This window comes from Cherax quadricarinatus, chromosome 17 (assembly GCF_038502225.1).
Source record: "Cherax quadricarinatus isolate ZL_2023a chromosome 17, ASM3850222v1, whole genome shotgun sequence".
Lineage (NCBI taxonomy): Eukaryota > Metazoa > Arthropoda > Malacostraca > Decapoda > Parastacidae > Cherax > Cherax quadricarinatus.
The window spans coordinates 4,618,665-4,639,613 of NC_091308.1; the positions used below are offsets into that span (position 1 = coordinate 4,618,665).

Genomic DNA, 20,949 nt, shown 5'->3' on the forward strand with positions numbered 1-20,949 from the left:
CATCAACCTTTTATCCACCAGTACATAATCTAACAAACTCCTTTCATTAAGTGCTATATCATACCTTGTATACTTATTTATCCTTTTTTTCATAAAATATATATTACTTATTGCCAAACCTCTTTCTACACATAGCTCAATTAAAGGCTCCCCATATTCATTTACTCTTGGCACCCCAAATTTACCTACTACTCCCTCCACAACATTTTTACCCACTTTAGCATTGAAATTCCCAACCACAAATACCCTCACACTTGGTTCAAAACTCCCCATGCACTCACTCAACATTTCCCAAAATTTCTCTCTCTCCTCTACACTTCTCTCTTCTCCAGGTGCATAAATGCTTACTATAACCCACTTTTCACATCCAACCCATATTTTACTCCACATAATCTTTGAATTAATACATTTATATTCCTTCTTTTCCTGCCATAACTTATCCCTCAATATTATTGCTACTCCTTCTTTAGCTTTAACTATTTGAAACCTCTGGCCTAATCACATTTATTTCTCCCCATTGAAACTCTCCCACCCCCATCAGCTTTGTTTCACTTAAAGCCAGGACATCCAGCTTCTTCTCGTTCATAACATCCACAATCATCTCTTTCTTATCATTCGCACAACATCCACACACATTCAAACATCCCACTCGTCTACTGTGTAATTTACCCACCTCACAGACCTACCTACACATATAACCAACCCAGAGAATGGTAATTATTCATTTGTATCCTCCTTCCTTCATTTGAATAGACTAATCTTTCTTCCCATACGTCTACATATTCTCATCAAGAGAAAGATAGAGGTGGGAGAAGAGACACAGGTTAGTGAAATAATAGTGAGAGGCGGAGTGGTAATGACAGTGGTAGGAAAGTTACACGTTGGAGAAATGATAAGAATTGGAATCGTAAAGAAAGTAGGAGACACAAATGCAAGAACTGGAAAACTGATTATGCCGCTCTTCCAGGTTTAACTATCAAAGTATAGAGCATCTGATATAAGAAAGTGCATTATATAATCACAGAATTGATAATTAAAGTTTCTCTCATATGAGCTCCAATTAGCAATGTACAGTCAATGAATGCAGTTTACAATAGTGATTTTAAACACCCCCTAATTTGAAATAATTTTAAAAGCTATAATAATGTAAATGAATGAGACAGACTGCAATTTGAATCCTGTCTTTCTGATTGAGAATGTGTGACTGCTGATGCCAAGGAAGCAGCAGCAGTCAGTCATACTAACCTTTGACATTTTGTTGAAAAAAGACACTAGTAAGAGTGAAGCTACTTTTTCACCACTAGTCAGTATTATGCCTCCATTTTGCATCATTTGACATATTTAATGCATGGACAACTTATATATTACATACAACATGACTGGAGAAGTTTTAACACTGACCTGCAGCCATTTGTGGCTTATGTTAACATATGATTCAAAATCTACACAGTCACTACCAAGGTAACACAATATAAGTATTTAACCTCTATTCAGTAAAATATACAATACTGCATTACAAAACCTGACTACATTATTAAATGCAATCCCTAAAATACAGTAAAATACAGAAGCTTTTCTCCTTTTTTTTTTAAGCTCAATGGCCATCTTTTGCCATGGCAGGGTGACCTAAAGAAGAAAACACATTCACTATTATTCATTACATTGCTGTTTCCTAAAACATGCTGACATCACAATCAGATATACCATACTTTCACAGGAAATTTTCAACATCAGTTGAACATGAGAAAACAAAGAATGTGTAACAAAACTCACGGGTTGAATACAGCGAAGAACTGGGCTTCTTCTTGTCCATCATTAGTCGACCTAGTACTGCTTCTTTGTTGCTTGATGATATTTGTCATATCCAGCATAACAATACCAAAAGGCCTGAATTAAAAAAAATATTATTAGATGGCAGGAAACACCATATGCAGAGAGTAAAGAAATGACCTTTGATTATTTTAACTGAAATAAAGTCCATGCCATACTGGTATTACTACTAACTCTACTCTGTAGCTTGGAATTACACTTACCCTACTCACATTCCTTTTTATAACCACTGCAGTTAATGGTCACAGCACACACAAAAAAGGAAGCAACTTATTAGGAAAACTCAATAAGGGTAATATGATGACTTTTCTCATTTCAAGTAGAAGCAACTAGCAGTTACCTTTTATTCATATTATCAAAATATTGTTTTCATGTATTTTTTTAACAAGTCGGCCATCTCCCACTGAGGCAGGGTGACCCAAAAAGAAAGAAAATCCCCAAAAAGAAAATACTTTCATCATCATTCAACACTTTCACCTCACTCATCCATAATCACTGTTTCTGCACAGGTCCTCAGAATACAACAGTTTAGAAGTATATACATATAAAGGGGTGTTAATGTTGCAGTTTAAAAAATGTAGTGTAAAGCACCCTTCTGGCAAGACAGTGATGGAGTGAATGATGGTGAAAGTTTTTCTTTTTCGGGCCACCCTGCCTTGGTGGGAATCGGCCAGTGTGATAATAATAATAATAATAAAAAAAAGATACACAACATATCACTCCAAACTGCCAATATCCCAAACCCCTCCTTTGAAGTGCAGGCATTGTGCTTCCCATTCCCAGGTCTCAAGTCTAGCTATATAAAATAACTGGCTTCCCTGAATCCCTTCACTAAATATTACCCTGCTCACACTCCAACTTCTACGATAATGTATGCCCATTGAATAATTCATCACTCATCAATACATTCCAACAATGTACATGTATAGTACACCTTGCAATCCATCCTCAAAATTACAGCTGTTTTCTAATTCACTTCAAAGAATTGCAATGCATTAGTAGACAACATTTCCTTCATGTATAGTATCTGCAGTGAATTTTCTTAGTTCATAATTTTAAACATGGGGAAGCACTAAACCCATAGGGGTCAATGGTGTCAAGGGAATGGGAGGCATTCAACACTGATCCAAGGAAGAGTGGGTTAAGTCAGATTTCTTGGATCAAAAGCTCTTCATCAGCATTTAGACACCTTCCTTGAGGGAAACTTTTTTTAAGTTGCAAAAGTCCACTACATATGACTCACAGGACAGGTGGGGCTTGAACTTGTGGCAGGTGAGTCCTAAACTTTGTAGACCTGTATGTTTAACCACTGGTCCATGCTGGCACAGACCAGTAGTTTAGCACACTAGCCTGTGAGTTTAGGATTCAACTGCCATAGATTTGAGCCCCACCTGTTTTGTGATTTGTTTGCAATTGAATTATTACAATTTCATTAGTCAAGATTCACTGCATATAAATGGAACATTGTGTAACTCTGTAAATAAAGATTTCTCTATTTTCTTGAGTATTTCTTTCACTACTTGTCACCAAAAAATTAAAAAAATTACACAAATGAGAAAGACACTTTCTTGGTAATGAAGACTCGGTATATTTAATTTTTATCAAAGATAGAAATTATTTAATTTGTATCTTTAATAAAAATTAAATATACCAGTGGTATGAGGAAGGGCTGCATTCTGTTACTAAACTTTATACTAACCTTCTCATTGAATCATTAGAAGTAATTTTCTTTCCTGATACTGATGAGATTCTACGAGGATCTACTTCTTTACTGGCCATTGACCCCAGACGAATAACCGAACCTATCAACCACAGATTATTTTCATCTAAAGCTGCTGTGCTTAAATCCTGCAAAGAGCAAAATTGCTAATGTGCTTTATTTGTTTATATTTAATAATAAAAGATACATTATACAATTTTTTCCTAACTCTAAAATTAATATTTGCTTGTATCAGTGTGTCAACTACAAATGGATTCAATATGCCAATAATCCCACAATACTGTGACTATACTACACGGATATTAATATATTTATGTCATTTCTCACCGTAAAAAGACATTGCAACTTGAGAAGCAGATCTGGATGACCATTATATCCATCATCGGTCCATGGAATGACAAATGCTTCAGTGAGTGGCTTTTCTCTGCCTTCCCGAGGATCACCAGTGTATAACCCAAGTGAGATCTCGGAAGGTTCAGGAACCTTGCCAGAAATATAAAACAATTAGTTCCACATCAAAAGTACCTATATTATTGCATCCTTTATCTCCTATTGAAAGGGTCTTCCTCTGCATAAATCTATGTTAAATATATTTTACTTGTCACCCTTTCCAACTGCCTAACTCTGCATCTCTCAAGAAAATACAGCACTACTATCACTCTTAACAGTAGTACACTTTTTTATTACTATGATTTAAACAACATTCAGTAACAGAGGTTATGCCACTCTAGAGCAACCTGTTTGTTATTTTCTTACATTATTGTCCTTTTTTCTACATTTCAGCCAACTGATAATTTAATCCTATTCCAATAATTTTGCTCAATGTATTTCAACAACTATTACTGCCATCTGTTACTTCTCCATTTTCAGTCTTATTTGTATTTCTGGTCTCCCATTTCTCAGGTACAGTTCTGTAATGCTGTATTTTGGAGTTCAACAAGTTAAGAAATCCTAGGTAACGAATGAATTTGTCAGTTAAAAACAGAGTAGGGGGGTTAGTAGATGGCGAGATGGAGGTTTTGGGTAGGTGGTGGGAATATTTTGAGGAACTTTTAAATGTCGACAAAGAAAGGTAGGCGGAAATTTCATGCACTGGCCAGGGAGGTATACCATCTTTCAGGAGTGAAGAAAAGCAGGATGTGAGTGTGGGGGAGGTGCGAGAGGCATTACATAGAATGAAAAGGGGTAAAGCAGCTGGAACTGATGGGATCATGACAGAAATGTTAAAAGCAGGGGGGATATAGTGTTAGAGTGGTTGGTATTTTTGTTTAATAAATGTATGAAAGAGGGGAAGGGACCTAGGGATTGGCAGAGAACATGTATAGTTCCTTTATATAAAGGGAAGGGGGACAAGAGAGATTGTAAAAATTATAGACGAATTAGTTTAACTAAGTATACCAGGAAAAGTGTACAGTAGGGTTATTGACAGAATCAGAGGTAAGACAGAATGTAGGATTGCGGATGAGCAAGGAGGTTTTAGGGTGGGTTGGGGATGTGTAGATCCAAGTGTTTACATTGAAGCATATATGTGAACAGTATTTATATAAAGGTAGGGAAGTTTTCATTGCATTTATGGATTTAGAAAAGGCATATGATAGAGTGGATAGGGGAGCAATGTGGCAGATGTTGCAAGTATAGAGAATAGGTGGTAAGTTATTAAATAATGTAAAGAGTTTTTATGAGGATAGTGAGGCTCAGGTTAGGGTGTGTAAAAGAGAGGGAGGCTACTTAGACAGGGATGTGTAATGTCACCATGGTTGTTAAATATATTTATAGATGGGGTTGTAAAAGGAGTAAATGTTAGGGATTTTGGGAGAGGGGTGGGATTAAATTATGGGGAATCAAATACAAAATGGGAATTGACATGGTTACTTTTTGCTGATGATACTGTGCTTATGGGAGATTCTAAAGAAAAATTGCGAAGGTTAGTGGACGAGTTTGGGAGTGTGTGTAAAGGTAGAAAGTTGAAAGTGAACATAGAAAAAGAGTAAGGTGATGAGGGTATCAAATGATTTAGATGAAGGAGTATGGAAGAAGTGAATGTTTTCAGATACAGTGGACCCTCAACCAACGGCATTAATCCGTTCCAGAGAGCTTGCCATTAGTCGAATTTGCCGTTGGTCGAATTAATTTTCCCCATAAGAAATAATGGGAATAGAATTAATCCGTTCCTGACACCCCAAAGTCCGAAAAAAAAAAAAATTTTACATGAAATATACATTTCCTTACACCAAAAAGAATGGGACATGCAAAATAAACAATAATTAAATGCCACTTACCTTTATTGTGGAGTTGTTGACTGATGTGCCAGCAGCAGGGGAGATTCAGGATTGTCTATTGCTTGGAAGGAGAATCCCCTTCCATAAAGACTTCAGGTACCAAGTCCTTTGGTGGGGTTACCTCCCTTCTTGGCTTTTTAATGCCACTAGGACCAGCTTGAGTCATTGGACCCCTGTCGCACAAAATATCCGTCCAGAGAGCTCTGTTTCTCACTTGTCCTTAGGATTTCCCTAAAATGGGACACAAGAGTGTCATTGTACGTGCTACTAATGCAGCTTGCAACTTCTGTGACAGGATAAAATTCATTGATAAATGCTTGCACCTTTGTAAACATTGAACACATTTCCCTAATCCTTGACGAAGTCAACTTCCTCCGTCACTCTTCATCCTACTCTGAAGAACATTCCTGAGATGTGATCTGTTGCTGTTGCACCTGAAGCTCTTGCAGGTAAGCAGTGGTTAGTTCTTCCTCGTCATTCTGTACCAACTCTTCCACATCCTCATCACAAACCTCCAACCCCACGGACTTCCCCAATGACACAATAGCTTCCACTACTGCCAGAGCCTCCTGAGGGTTAGCCCCAAACCCTTCAAAATCCCTCTGTTCTACACATTCTGGCCACAGTTTCCTCCAAGCAGAGTTCAAGGTCCTCTTAGTCACTCCCTCCCAAGCCTTACTTATAAGGCTTACACAACTGAGGATACTGAAGTGACCTTTCCAAAACTCTCTTAGGGTCAATTGAGTGTCTGAGGTCGCTTCAAAGCACTTTTGAAACACTGCTTTTGTGTCGAGTTTTCTGAAGTTTGAAATGACCTGATGGTCTATGGGCTAGAGGAGAGGAATTGTATTAGGAGGCAAAAACTTCACCTTAACGAAACCAAACTCCCCTGCAATTTCCTCTTGCAAGTCGTGAGGATGAGCAGGAGCATTGTCCATTACCAGGTAATTTTTCACAGTGGGGGCCAAACACACCATAAAACCAGTCCAAGAAAAATTCCCTAGTGACCCATGCCTTACTGTTTGATCTCCACAGCACACACAAATTACGCTTGACGATAGTTTTTCTTGAACACTCTGGGAATATCAGAGTGATACACCAATAAAGGCTTCATTTTGCAATCACCACTAGCATTACTACACAACATTAACCCTTTCAGGGTCAGCAGGCTCTCTCCTAAACTTGTTCTCTGAGTAAAAAACTTTTTGAAAAAAAAAAAAAAAGTTGTGAAATGATAGAGAATCTTTTCCCGATCACAATGACACCAAAAGTACTGATGGTTGAATGTGATTTGTTGTACAGCTTTTCCAACTCGGCCATACGGACTCCACTCTCGTATTTTTCAATGATCTCTTTCTTCATTTCCATTGTAATTCTCACCCTTTTTAACACAGGCTTGGCACTAGAAGCTTTCTTGGGGCCCATGGTGGCTTATTTAGCAGTTACAAGCACTAAAAACACTGGAATAATCCAAAATATACGGCAGGCACACGTGGAAACCGACCACAACAGCTTGTAAACAATGGCACATTGAGTCTTGGAGTGGCTGGGCCCGCACAGGCCGCACTCCCGGCACATGGACATGTTCTGGACGAACATCGTTGGTAGAGAAATTTTTTTATGCCAAAAAGCGCCGTCAGACGAAATTGCTGTTACTTAATACCGCCGTTAGTTGAGAGTCCACTGTATTTAGGAGTTGACGTGTCAGCAGATGGATTTATGAAGGAAAAAAGGTGAGTGGTGCGTTAAGGTATAAGTGGAGACAAAAAATGTTATCTATGGAGGCAAAGATGGGAATGTATGAAAGTATAGTGGTACCAACACTCTTATATGGGTCTGAAGCTTGGCTTGTAAATGCTGCAGCGAGGAGACGGTTGGAGGTAGTGGAGATGTCCTGTCTAAGGGCAATGTGTGGTGTAAATATTATGCAGAAAATTCGGAGTGCGAAAATTAGGAGAAGGTGTGGAGTTAATAAAAGTATTAGTCAGAGGGCTGAAGAGGGGTTGTTGAGGTGGTTTGGTCATTTAGAGAGAATGGATCAAAGTAGAATGACATGGAGAGCGTATAAATCTGTAGGGGAAGGAAGGCAGGGTAGGGGTCATCCTCGAAAAGGTTGGAGTGAGGGGGTAAAGGAGATTTTGTGGGCGAGGGGCTTGGACTTCCAGCAAATTTGCATGAGTGTGTTAGATAGGAGTGAATGGAGACGAATGGTATTTGGGACCTGACGAGCTGTTGGAGTGTGAGCAGGGAAGGGATTCAGGGAAACCGGTTATTTTATATAGCCGGACTTGAGTCCTGGAAATGGGAAGTGCAATGCCTGCATTTTAATAGAAGGGTTTGGGATATTGGCAGTTAGGAGGGATACGTTGCGTATCTTTATACGTATATGCTTTTAAACTGTTGTATTCTGAACACCTCTGCAAAAACAGTGATTATGTGTGAGTGAGGTGAAAGTGTTGAATGATGATAAAAGTACGTATTTTCTTTTTGGGGATTTTCTTTCTTTTTGGGTCACCCTGCCTCTGTGGGAGATGACCGACTTGTTAAAAAAAAAAAAATACACATTTTCATTAATCCACCTATGATATTTTCTTCAAAATTATAGAAGAAACACATCACATAGCATATAAACTTGAAATGTTTATATGCAATGTATGTTTAATAATAATCACTCTTGGGCACATTAAATGTCTTATTTTAGGTTAATATAGACATTTTCAATAATCCATCTATGATATTTTCTTCAAAATTTTATAAGAAGCACATTACATAGCATATAGCATATAAACATGCAATGTTTATATGCTACAGAGTGGTCAGTCAGATGGAGGGTAAACATTATGCTTTCTCTGGTCGAGCATTAGAGAAAACTGTGAATCTGGTGTTTGGCCCAATCACCGCCCTTAACACGTGTTTGTTTACAATTCTCGGCATGAATTATTCATTACTTCTCCCTTTGTATATGATGGCATCTAAAGGAAGTTGTTAGAAACAACTGAACTTAGTAACATGGTCTGTTGATGGTAGTAATATGGTTGTGTTCTGCAGTGTAGGTAGCCGGTAGGTGTAGCCCAGAGGGACTACATACATGTACCCACATCTACCAGCTACCTACACTAACTTCATACAAATAAATACTACTCACCTCTTGCCCTACATTAAGACTACAAATATTTTAAGTTAAGTAATGAATGTACTAGCTACTGAAGAGCTGCAACACTATAAGTATTCTCTATAAAATTTACTTTTTGTTAATATTTTTGGGTGTCTGCAATGGATTAATTGGATTTACATTATTTCTTATGGGAAATATTACTTCGGTTTTCAGACATTTCGGATTTAGGCAAACCTTCTGGAACGGATTAATTACAGAAACCGGGGGTCTACTGTATTGTCAATTCAGGAAGCAATTCTTTGTATGCTACACGCCATTTTTTTCTTTGAAACAATGTAAAACAATGTGATTCACACTATGGTGTCTCCTCTCTAATCATGGGAGTATGTACATGGTAAAGACAGTTAGCAGAGAACTTTTAGAGTTCATACCAAGGTTATCTGGTGAGAAGACCTGCCTACATCAATCAAGATTACGGACTCTGATCTACAATATTATGGAGATGTTTGGGTTAATTATAGTAAAGCTGAAGTCTTACTCCCCACCCTCCACTCTCTCTATGGCCACTGCTAGAATGAAATGGAGGAAAAAATAGACAGTGGTACCCAGAGTTTCGGCCACCTCCCAACTTGAACAATTATGTAAGTGTATTATTGTAAGTGCTTTTGTAAGTATATTTTTGGGGGGTCTGAAGCGGACTAATCTAATTTACATCATTCCTTATGGGAACAAATTCATTCGGTAACGGCGCTCTAACAGCCTTCTGGAATGAATTATGGCCGAAACTCAGGGTACCATTGTACTGTATTGAAAAAAACAGCATGGAATTTATAAGGGATAGAAATGAATGCAAGGCATGGGCTAAAAATTACTTCTACTATAAAGTACTGCTCTTAGAGCAATTACCCATGTTACTCCACTGTCACCCAAAGAGTTGTGAGTACCAGTGGATCCAGTTCTAGTTACCATTTCTTCTACTTCTTGATAATGTAATACAGGTAGGTACAAAAAACTGGATATCCTGAGAAGCTTGGAGCAAGCCACAAAATTAAGTAAAAGAAGGACAAGCCTTATTTAACCCTTTGAGGGTCGACAGGCCCTCTCCGAAACTCGTTCTCAGGGTCGGCCAAATTTAAAAAAAAAAAAAAAATTATTTTCTCTTATGAAAAGATAGAGAATCTTTTCCCGATCATAAAGACACCAAAAGTTTGAAATTTGATAGAAAACTTACGGAATTATGCTCTCGCAAAGTTAGCGGTCTCGGCGATGTTTACGCATCGGCGATTTTGCCCACTTTGAGCCACATTTTCGGCCAATTTCACTGTACTAGTCGACAAAAAACATGAATATTTCGCTAGAACTCCATTTTTTCTATCGAATGGATGCAAGAAACCACTCATTTATGAAATTCAACTATCCAGTACAGTGGTCAGAATTTAGCAATTTTGCCAATTTCACACAAATTTCAAAAGATGCCAATTTCAGAATAGGGTCCAGAATAAACAAGAAAGACATTCCTGGCACTAAAATGACATTTCCTCTAGTCATTAGTCATGTCTCAAGTCCCCTCTTATATTCTTTTGCTTTCCACTTTGAATTTTTATTTTCACAAAAAATATAAGATTTACTGTTATGCAGACTACTGCATTAGTGTAAAAAATGGTATAAATATTATTGGTGCAATTGTGAAAGAATATTAGACTCACCAGTTGACGTGTATTGCACGCTTGGCATGATTTGATTACTTTTGAAGTTTGGTAAAAATCGAACATTTCTGCTACTTTGAGCTCAATTTCAAGGCACCTTTCTTTGCAAAACCAGTCAAAATCATCTCAATTTCTGTAATATGTCTTCCATTCTATAAAATGAGACCAAGAAAACTAGAATACAACAATAAATACCATACAAAAATACACTGCAAAGTCGCTGATTTATTAAAAAAAAATGGTCAAAGTTTTTTTTTTCTCATTATGCACTGTGTGCTGCAGGATTTTTTTTAGACTGTGCACACTGACCACATAGACCCATTCTTTCATATGAAGGCCTACCAGCTTTCTCCCACTAGATTTGAGGCCGCTAGAATTTATGAGTACTAGTACGTCAAAAACCCCTACGCGTAAAACGTACTAGTACGACGAAAACCCTCAAAGGGTTAACATTGAGGGTCAGTTGCAAAATAGGCAACTTTAAAAGGGATGACATCAAAATAAAATCATAGTTGCAAATAAAAAATTAAAGACTCCAAACTATGTTAAGTATTCTACTTTACACAGTTCTATTATGCTGTATAATACTGTAAAGTATGTGCCATAATACTCACCCAATATACCTTAGGTAATAATGATGCATGTCAGGGCAGTGAGGGACAATGAATCTTTTCTTTTATTTTAGGAGATGAGCAACCATGATAGATTTTTATTTACATAGAGGCATTTAATAATATAAAGTCTCAAGTTCCAAGGGGCAACTAAGAAAATGGCCTACTTACATAGAGGATTGCTTGTACAGTACTATGCGACAAAAATAAAACCCAAAAGTTTTTAACAACGAAGCAAAGGAGAATATGCACATGAAAGGGGATAAAATAAAAGGCATGTGAGAAAGTGAAATAAATAAATTTCAAATACGTAAGTAAATTCCTTCGTAAACCACTTGCATATATTCTCTGTAAGGATTACAATGCTGAGTTTACAGAAATTTGGTTATTGTGTGGTTTACATGTAGTAAAATAGTGATTACAGAGTGTACCACTAGAACGCTTAGCATGGCTAGGCATTTCGGGCAGACTTAGTTTTATTCTTAATTGTAAAATATTACAAATTATGAGGTAAGTTGGTATTATGGCTAAGTGACTAAATACTAGTTTGTGAGTTTAGCAATGTAAATGCTTTTGTTTTGGCACAGTACATAGTTTCAGTATTGGAGTATCACAGGATTCATTATTTTAAGATTGAGATTAATATTTCTGTTTATGGTCAATGAGTGAGCGAGTGTAAGTGTGAACCACCAGGTGGTATTCGTGTAGTTAGTTGACGGGGTGTATCAGGGAGATAAGATGTTTTCTAATGGTAGTTTTGAAGGTGATGAATGTGTCTGCAGTTCTAGAGTTCTCAGGTAGGGTATTCCAGATTTTAGGGCCTTTGACATACATTGAATTTTTGTAAAGGTTTAGTCGGACACGGGAAATGTCGTAGAGATGTTTGTGTCTGGTGTTATGCCTGTGGGTTCTGTCCCAACTATCAAGAAAGCGTTTTAGGTCAAGGTTGATATTAGAGTTTAAGGCCCTGTAGATATAGATTGCACAGTAGTAAGTGTGGATGTACTGAACAGGGAGTAAGTTTAGGTCTATGAAGAGTGGGGGGGGGGTGTTGCCAGGGATGGGATTTAGTGATTATTCTTACTGCAGCTTTTTGTTGGGTTATTATTGGCTTTAGGTGTGTTGCTGCAGTTGATCCCCAAGCACAAATAGCATAGGTGAGGTATGGATAAATAAGTGAGTGGTATAGTGTGAGAAGGGCATTTTGCGGCACGTAGTATCGTATCTTGGAGAGGATCCCAACCGTTTTGGATACTTTTTTGGTTATATGCTGGATATGGGTGCTGAAATTCAGGTTGTTGTCAAGGTATAAGCCTAGGAATTTGCCCCCATTATTTCTGGTAATTAGAGTGTTGTCAATCTTAATGTTAATTTGTGCATCTCCTGCTCTGCTACCAAACATAATATAGTAGGTTTTGTCAGTGTTAAGCGTAAGTTTATTGGCTGTCATCCAAGTCAATATTTTGATCAGCTCCTCATTCACAGTGGTGTTGAGGGTGGCAAGATTAGGGTGAGAGATGACATAAGTCGTGTCGTCAGCAAAGAGAATGGGTTTCAGGTGCTGGGATACGTTTGGAAGGTCATTGATGTATATGAGGAAGAGCAGGGGACCAAGGACACTTCCCTGCGGAACTCCAGTATCAAGTGGCCGTGATGCTGATGCTGTGGCTTTAATGGTGACATAATGATACCTATTAGTAATGTAAGATTTGAAATAAGCAAGCACATGGCCTCTTATACCGTAATGATCAAGTTTGTGGAGTAGGATGTCGTGGTCTACTGTGTCAAAAGCTTTTCTTAGGTCAATAAAAATTCCTAGTGGATATTCAATGTATAACAAGGAGTTGGGTTATTAACCCTTTCACTGTCAGTGTCGTATTAGTATGGCTTACAAGCCAGTGTTGGTGCCGTATTGATACGCCAAAATTCTAGCAGCTTCAAATCTAGTAGAAGAAAGCTCGTAGACTTACACGTGAGAGAATGGGTCTGCGAGGTCAGTGTGTGCAGTATAAAAAAAATCCTGCAGCATGTAGTGCATAATAATAAAAAAAAAAAACTGTGGTTTTGGTATAAAACACCGACTTTGAGGTGTATTTTCATGTGGTATTTATGGTTATATTCTTGTTTTCTTGCTCTCATTTGATAGAATGGAAGATATACTACAGAAATAGAGATGATTTTAATTGGTTTAATGATGAAAAGTATCTTGAAATTCAGCTCAAAGTAGCAGAAATGTTAGATTTTTGCCAGTGTTCAAGAGTAAACAAATGACATCATCATCCAATACGTGTCCAACTGGCCTGGAGTTTACCTGGAGAGGGTTCCAGAGGTCAATGCCCCCACAGCCCAGTCTGAGACCAGGCCTCATTGTAGATCAGGGTCTGATCAACAAGGCTGTTACTGCCAGCTGCACACAAACTGACGTACGAACCACAGCCTGGTTGGTCAGGTACTAACTTTAGGTGCCTGTCCAGTGCCTTCTTGAAGACAGCCAGGGGTCTATTGGTAATCCCCCTTATGTATGCTGGGAGGCAGCTGAACAGTCTTGGGCCCCGGACACTTATTGTGTTCTCTCAATGTACTCATGGCACCCCTGCTTTTAATCGACAGAATGTTACATCTCCTGCCGAGTCTTTGCCAGTCTAATATGCAGTCACGAATGGGATGACATTACTTGTACAATTTTTACAATAATGCAGTAGTCTGCATAACAGTAAATCTTTATTGAAATGGAAAGAAGGAGTAATATAAGAGACGCCTGGAGATGCAACTAATGAACAGAGAAAATATTATTTTGGTGCCAGGAATGTCAGCATTGTTTATTCTGGACCCTATTTTGAAATTGGCATCTTTTGAAATTTGTGTGAAATTGGCCAAATTGGCAATTTCTGACCACTTTATTGAGCAGTCAAAATCGGTAAATGGGCAGTTTCTTGTATTCAATTGATAGAACAAATGGAGTTCTAGCGAAATAGCTATGAGTTTGGTTGACTGGAACAATGGAATTGGCCAAAAATAGTGCTCAAAGTGGGCGAAATCGCTGATGCGTATACATTGCCGAGACCGCTAACTTTGCGAGAGTGGAATTCTGTAGGTTTTCCATCGAATGTCGTACTTTTGGTGTCATTACCATCAGGAAAAAATTCTCTATCATTTCACAAGAATTTTTTTTTTTTTTTTAAATTCTTCGACACTGAGAGCAACTTTGCGAGCAAGGGTCTCAACAGTGAAAGGGTTCAAATAAGAAACATGCCTTAATGCTTCAAGAACATATTCTGTACTGTGCTTACTTTAATGATAATATTTTTAATTGACACATGAGCAGTCCATGCTAAGTGTGGTTTTCGTCTCACAGATGGCACTCTTGTATTAGACGATTCATTCTGGAAAAATAAACACACAATTAACAGACCTTAATTTAACTGGCGCTATCAGATGTATGCACTTGACTGATAAACATGAACAACAAATACACCTGTAAGTAGTGTAGAAAAGGATGGGGAATACTAAGTATAATACCAGAGTGCATGGAGGTCACACAATTAAATTCAGTATTAAGTTCCTGAAATGATGATAAATCAGACCAGTTTATTTTAACAATTATTAAAAGCTTGTGTGAAAAAGAGGAAGGGTTACTTGGCCCTATATCCTATACTCCCTCACAATGCAGTGAAAAAATATATATTAATACTACTTGCTGCTAATATATAAAAGTGAAAATTGGCACCCACAGCCCCCCTTTTTTTGTGGATGTCAAACGTGGCCTTTGAATGTTGGAGGTAGTGCATGTCTTTTCCGAGATCAATTAGTGGTACAGTATTAATTCAGTGTACAGAATAAAGAGTGAAGAAATTCTGTTGAGATATTTTAACTACATTAAAAGAATGGAACAAGATAAAGTAATGAGGATGTATATACTGTATCTGCAGTGAATGGAAGGTGTTTGGGAAATCCAATTAACAACTGGAGGAAGGATTTGAAAAGTATTGTACTGAGAAGTACAAAGCTTAGACATTCAGCCAGCATATTGGTGGATGTTAGATCAGAGTAAGTTGCAATGAGTGGCCCATGGAATCTAAAGTATTGGTGGAATGTGAAAGTAATATCTACAGAAGTACAGTGACTACACTTTGCAAGTGTGGTAGAGATGTTGTGGTTAAGTATGTAAGCAATGGGCTGCAATACATGTCCTTTTTAAAAGGTGCAGGAGGAATGAGGAGTGATTGGTGGAATGATGAAGTAAAGGGTGTGATAAAAGAGAAAAAGTTAGCTTATGAGAAGTTTTTACAAAGCAGAAGTGTTATAAGAAGAGTAGAGCATATGAAGAGTAAAAGAAAGGTGAAGAGAGTGGTGAGAGAGTGCAAAAGGCGAGCAGATGATAGAGTGGGAGAGGCACTGTCAAGAAATTTTAATGAAAATAAGAAAAAATTTTGGAGTGAGTTAAACAAGTTAAGAAAGCCTAGAGAACGAATGGATTTGTCAGTTAAAAACAGAGTAGGGGAGTTAGTAGATGGGGAGATGGAGGTTTTGGGTAGATGGTGAGAATATTTTGAGGAACTTTTAAATGTCGACGAAGAAAGGGAAGCGGTAATTTCATGCATTGGCCAGGGAGGTATATCTTCTTTTAGGAGAGAAGAGGAACAGGATATGAGTGTGGGGGAGGTGCGTGAGGTATTACATAGAAGGAAAGGGGGTAAAGCAGCTGGAACTGACGCGATCATGACAGAAATGTTTAAAGCAGGGGGGGATATAGTTTTGGAGTGGTTGGTATTTTTGTTTAATAAATGTATGAAAGAGGGGAAGGTACCTAGGGATTGGTGGAGAGCATGTATAGCCCCTTTATATAAAGGAAAGGGGGACAAAAGAGAATGAAAAAATTATAGAGGAATAGGTTTACTGAGTATACCAGGTAAAGTGTACGGTAGGGTTATAATTGAAAAAATTAGAGGTAAGACAGAACGTAGGATTGTGGATGAGCAAGGAGGTTTCAGAGTGGGTAGATGATGTGTAGATCAAGTGTTTACATTGAGGCATATATGTGAACAGTATTTAGATAAAGGTAGGGAAGTTTTTACTGCATTTATGAATTTAGAAAAGGCATATGATAGAGTGGATAGGGGAGCAATGTGGCAGATGTTGCAAGTACATACATGTATATGGTATTGGTGGTAAGTTACTAAATGCTGTAAAGAGTTTTTATGAGGAAAGTGAGGCTCAGGTTAGGGTGTGTAGACAGGGATGTGTAATGTCACCATGGTTGTTTAATATATTTATAGATGGGGTTGTAAAAGAAGTAAATGATAGGGTGTTCGGGAGAGGGGTGGGATTAAATTAAGGGAAATCAAATACAAAATGGGAATTGACACAGTTGCTTTTTCCTGATGATACTGTGCTTATGGGAGATTCTAAAGAAAAATTGCAAAGGTTAGTGGATGAGTTTGGGAGTGTGTGTAAAGGCAGAAAGTGAAAGTGAACATAGAAAAGAGTAAGGTGATGAGGGTATCAAATGATTTAGATAAAGAAAAATTGGATATCAAATTGGGGAGGAGGAGTATGGAAGAAGTGAACGTTTTCAGATACTTGGGAGTTGACATGTCGGCGGATGGATTTATGAAGGATGAGGTTAATCATAGAATTGATGAGGGAAAAAAGGTGAGTGGTGCATTGAGAGATATGTTGTGTATCTTTATATGTGTATGCTTCTAAACTGTTGTATTCTGAGCACCTCTGCAAAAACAGTGATAATGTACGAGTGTGGTGAAAGTGTTGAATGATGATGAAAGTATTTTCTTTTTGGGGATTTTCTTTCTTTTTTGGGTCACCCTGCCTCGGTGGGAGACAGCCGACGTGTAGAAAAAAAAAAAATGGAGGTAAAGAAGGGAATGTATGAAAGTATAGTAGTACCAACACTCTTATATGGGTGTGAAGCTTGGGTTGTGAATGCAGCAGTGAGGAGGCAGTTGGAGGCAGTGGAGATGTCCTGTATAAGGGCAATGTGTGGAGTAAATATTATGCAGAAAATTCGGAGTGTGGAAATTAGGAGAAGGTGTGAAGTTAATAAAAGTATTAGTCAGAGGGCTGAAGAGGGGTTGTTGAGGTGGTTTGGTCATTTAGAGAGAATGGATCAAAGTAGAATGACATGGAGAGCGTATAAATCTGTAGGGGAAGGAAGGCAGGGTTGGGGTCGTCCTTGAAAAGGTTGGAAGGAATGGGTAAGGGAGGTTTTGTAGTCGAGGGGCTTGGACTTCCAGCAAGTGTGCGTGAGCGTGTTAGATAGGAGTGAATGGAGACGAATGGTATTTGGGACCTGACGATCTGTTGGAGTGTGAGCAGGGTAATATTTAGTGAAGGGATTCAGGGAAACCGGTTATTTTTATATAGCCAGACTTCAGTCCTGGAAATGGGAAGTGCAATGCCTGCACTCTAAAGGAGGGGTTCGGGATATTAGCAGTTAGGAGGGATATGTTGTGTATCTTTATAGGTACGTATATGCTTCTAAGCTGTTGTGTCCTGAGCACCTCTGCAAAAACAGTGATTATGTGTGAATGAGGTGAAAGTGTTGAATGATGATGAAAGTATTTTCTTTTTGGGGATTTTCTTTCTTTTTTGGGTCACCCTGCCTTGGTGGGAGATGGCCGACTTGTTAAAAAAAAAAAAAAGCTACAAGGACAGTGAATTTCCATCTTCCTTGTATCTCCCTGCCTAGGTGGAAAATGCCAAAAAAATCTCCTGGAGAAAGCGGAGAAGAATCCTTCCACCGGAATCCATGCATGTCGTAAGAGGAGATTAAAATGTTGGGAGCAAGGGGGCTAGTAACCCCTTCTCCTGTATAAATTACTAAGTGTAAATGGAATAAAAACTTTCATTTCTTCTCTTTTGGAGTCACCTTGCCTCAGTGGGAAGACAGCTGGTGTGTTAAAGAAATACATAATTTTTTTTTTTTTTCAACAAGTCGGCCGTCTCCCACCGAGGCAGGGTGACCCAAAAAAGAAAGAAAATCCCCAAAAACAAAATGCTTTCATCATCATTCAACACTCTCACCACACTCACACATAATCACTGTTTTTGCAGAGGTGCTCAGAATACAACAGTTTAGAAGCATATACGTATAAAGATACACAACATATCCCTCCAAACTGCCAATAACCCAAACTCCTCCTTTAAAGTGCAGGCATTGTACTTCCCATTTCCAGGACTCAAGTCCGACTATATGAAAATAACCGGTTTCCCTGAATCCCTTCACTAAATATTACCCTGCTCACACTCCAACAGATCGTCAGGTCCCAAATATCATTCGTCTCCATTCACTCCTATCTAACACGCTCATGCACGCTTGCTGTAAGTCCAAGCCCCTTGCCCACAAAACCTCCTTTACCCCCTCTCTCCAACCCTTTCAAGGACGACCCCTACCTTGCCTTCCTTCCCCTATAGATTTATATGCTTTCCATGTTATTCTACTTTGATCCATTCTCTCTAAATGACCAAACCACCTCAACAACCCCTCTTCTGCCCTCTGACTAATACTTTTATTAACTCCACACCTTTTCCTAATTTCCACACTCCGAATTTTCTGCATAATATTTACACCACACATTGCCCTTAGACAGGACATCTCCACTGCCTCCAACCATCTCCTCGCTGCTGCATTTACCACCCAAGCTTCACACCCATATAAGAGTGTTGGTACTACTATACTTTCATACATTCCCTTCTTTGCCTCCATAGATAACGTTTTTTGACTCCACATATACCTCAATGCACCACTCACCTTTTTTCCCTCATCAATTCTATGATTAACCTCATCCTTCATAAATCCATCCGCCGACACGTCAACTCCCAAGTATCTGAAAACATTCACTTCTTCCATACTCCTCCTCCCCAATTTGATATCCAATTTTTCTTTATCTAAATCATTTGATACCCTCATCACCTTACTCTTTTCTATGTTCACTTTCAACTTTCTACCTTTACACACATTCTCAAACTCATCCACTAAACTTTGCAATTTTTCTTTAGAACCTCCCATAAGCACAGTATCATCAGTAAAAAGTAACTGTGTTAATTCCCATTTTGAATTTGATTCCCCATAATTTAATCCCACCCCTCTCCCGAACACCCTAGCATTTACTTCTTTTACAACCCCATCTATAAATATATTAAACAACAATGGTGACATAACACATCCCTGTCTAAGACCTACTTTTACCGGGAAGTAGTCTCCCTCTCTTCTACACACCCTAACCTGAGCATCACTATCCTCATAAAAACTCTTTACAGCATTTAGTAACTTACCACCTATTCCATATACTTGCAACATCTGCCACATTGCTCCCCTATCCACTCTATCATATGCCTTTTCTAAATCCATAAATACAACAAAAACTTCCCTACCTTTATCTAAATACTGTTCACATATATGCTTCAATGTAAACACTTGATCTACACATCCCCTACCCACTCTGAAACCTCCTTGCTCATCCGCAATCCTACATTCTGTCTTACCTCTAATTCTTTCAATTATAACCCTACCATACGCTTTTTCTGGTATACTCAATAAACTTATTCCTCTATAATTTTTACATTATCTTTGGTCCCCTTTCCCTTTATATAAAGGGACTATACATGCTCTCCGCCAATCCCTAGGTACCTTCCCCTCTTTCATACATTTATTAAACAAAAGTACCAACCACTCCAACACTATATCCCCTCCTGCTTTTAACATTTCTGTCATGATCCCATCAGTTCCAGCTGCTTTACCCCCTTTCATTCTACGTAATGCCTTGCGTACCCCCCCCACACTTACATTCTGCTCTTCTTCACTCCTAAAAGATGGTATACCTCCCTGGCCAGTGCATAAAATTACCGCCTCCCTTTCTTCCTCAACATTTAAAAGTTCCTCAAAATATTTTAGCCATCTACCTAATACCTCCCTCTCCCCATCTACTAACTCCCCTACTCTGTTTTTAACTGACAAATCCATACTTTCCCTAGGCCTTCTTAACTTGTTTAACTCACTCCAAAATTTTTTCTTTTCATTAAAATTTCTTGACAAGTGTTTCTCCCACTCTATCATCTGCTCTCCTTTTGCACTCTCTCACCACTCTCTTCACCTTTCTTTTACTCTCCATATACTCTGCTTTTCTTATAACACTTCTGCTTTGTAAAAACCTCTCATAAGCTAACTTTTTCTCTTTTATCACACCCTTTACTTCATCATTCCACCAATCACTCCTCTTTCCACCTGCCCCCACCCTCCTATAACCACAAACTTCTGCCCCACATTCTAATACTGCATTTTTAAAACTATTCCAACCCTCTTCAACCCCCCCCCCCCACTACTCATCTTTGCACTAGCCCACCTTTCTGCCAATAGTCGCTTATATCTCACCCGAACTTCCTCCTCCCTTAGTTTATACACTTTCACCTCCCTCTTACTTGTTGTTGCCACCTTCCTCTTTTCCCATCTACCTCTTACTCTAACTGTAGCTACAACTAAATAATGATCCGATATATCAGTTGCCCCTCTATAAACATGTACATCCTGGAGCCTACCCATCAACCTTTTATCCACCAATACATAATCTAACAAACTACTTTCATTACGTGCTACATCATACCTTGTATATTTATTTATCCTCTTTTTCATAAAATATGTATTACAGTGGACCCCCGCATACCGTTGGCCTTA

General features: G+C 38.5%; 1 protein-coding gene across 4 annotated transcripts in view; it reads right to left on the minus strand.

Annotated features, from left to right (window-relative positions):
* Positions 1-20,949, minus strand: part of mbc (myoblast city) — a 238,864-nt gene that overhangs the window by 200,288 nt on the left and 17,627 nt on the right. For all 4 annotated transcript variants that reach the window (XM_070085738.1, XM_070085737.1, XM_070085736.1 and 1 more), the window contains exons 6-9: positions 14,552-14,644; positions 3,878-4,033; positions 3,530-3,678; positions 1,774-1,887 (exon numbers count right to left, since the gene is read on the minus strand). In XM_070085738.1, coding sequence (XP_069941839.1) covers positions 1,774-1,887; positions 3,530-3,678; positions 3,878-4,033; positions 14,552-14,644 — 512 coding nt within the window. The remainder of the gene's footprint in view (positions 1-1,773; positions 1,888-3,529; positions 3,679-3,877; positions 4,034-14,551; positions 14,645-20,949) is intronic.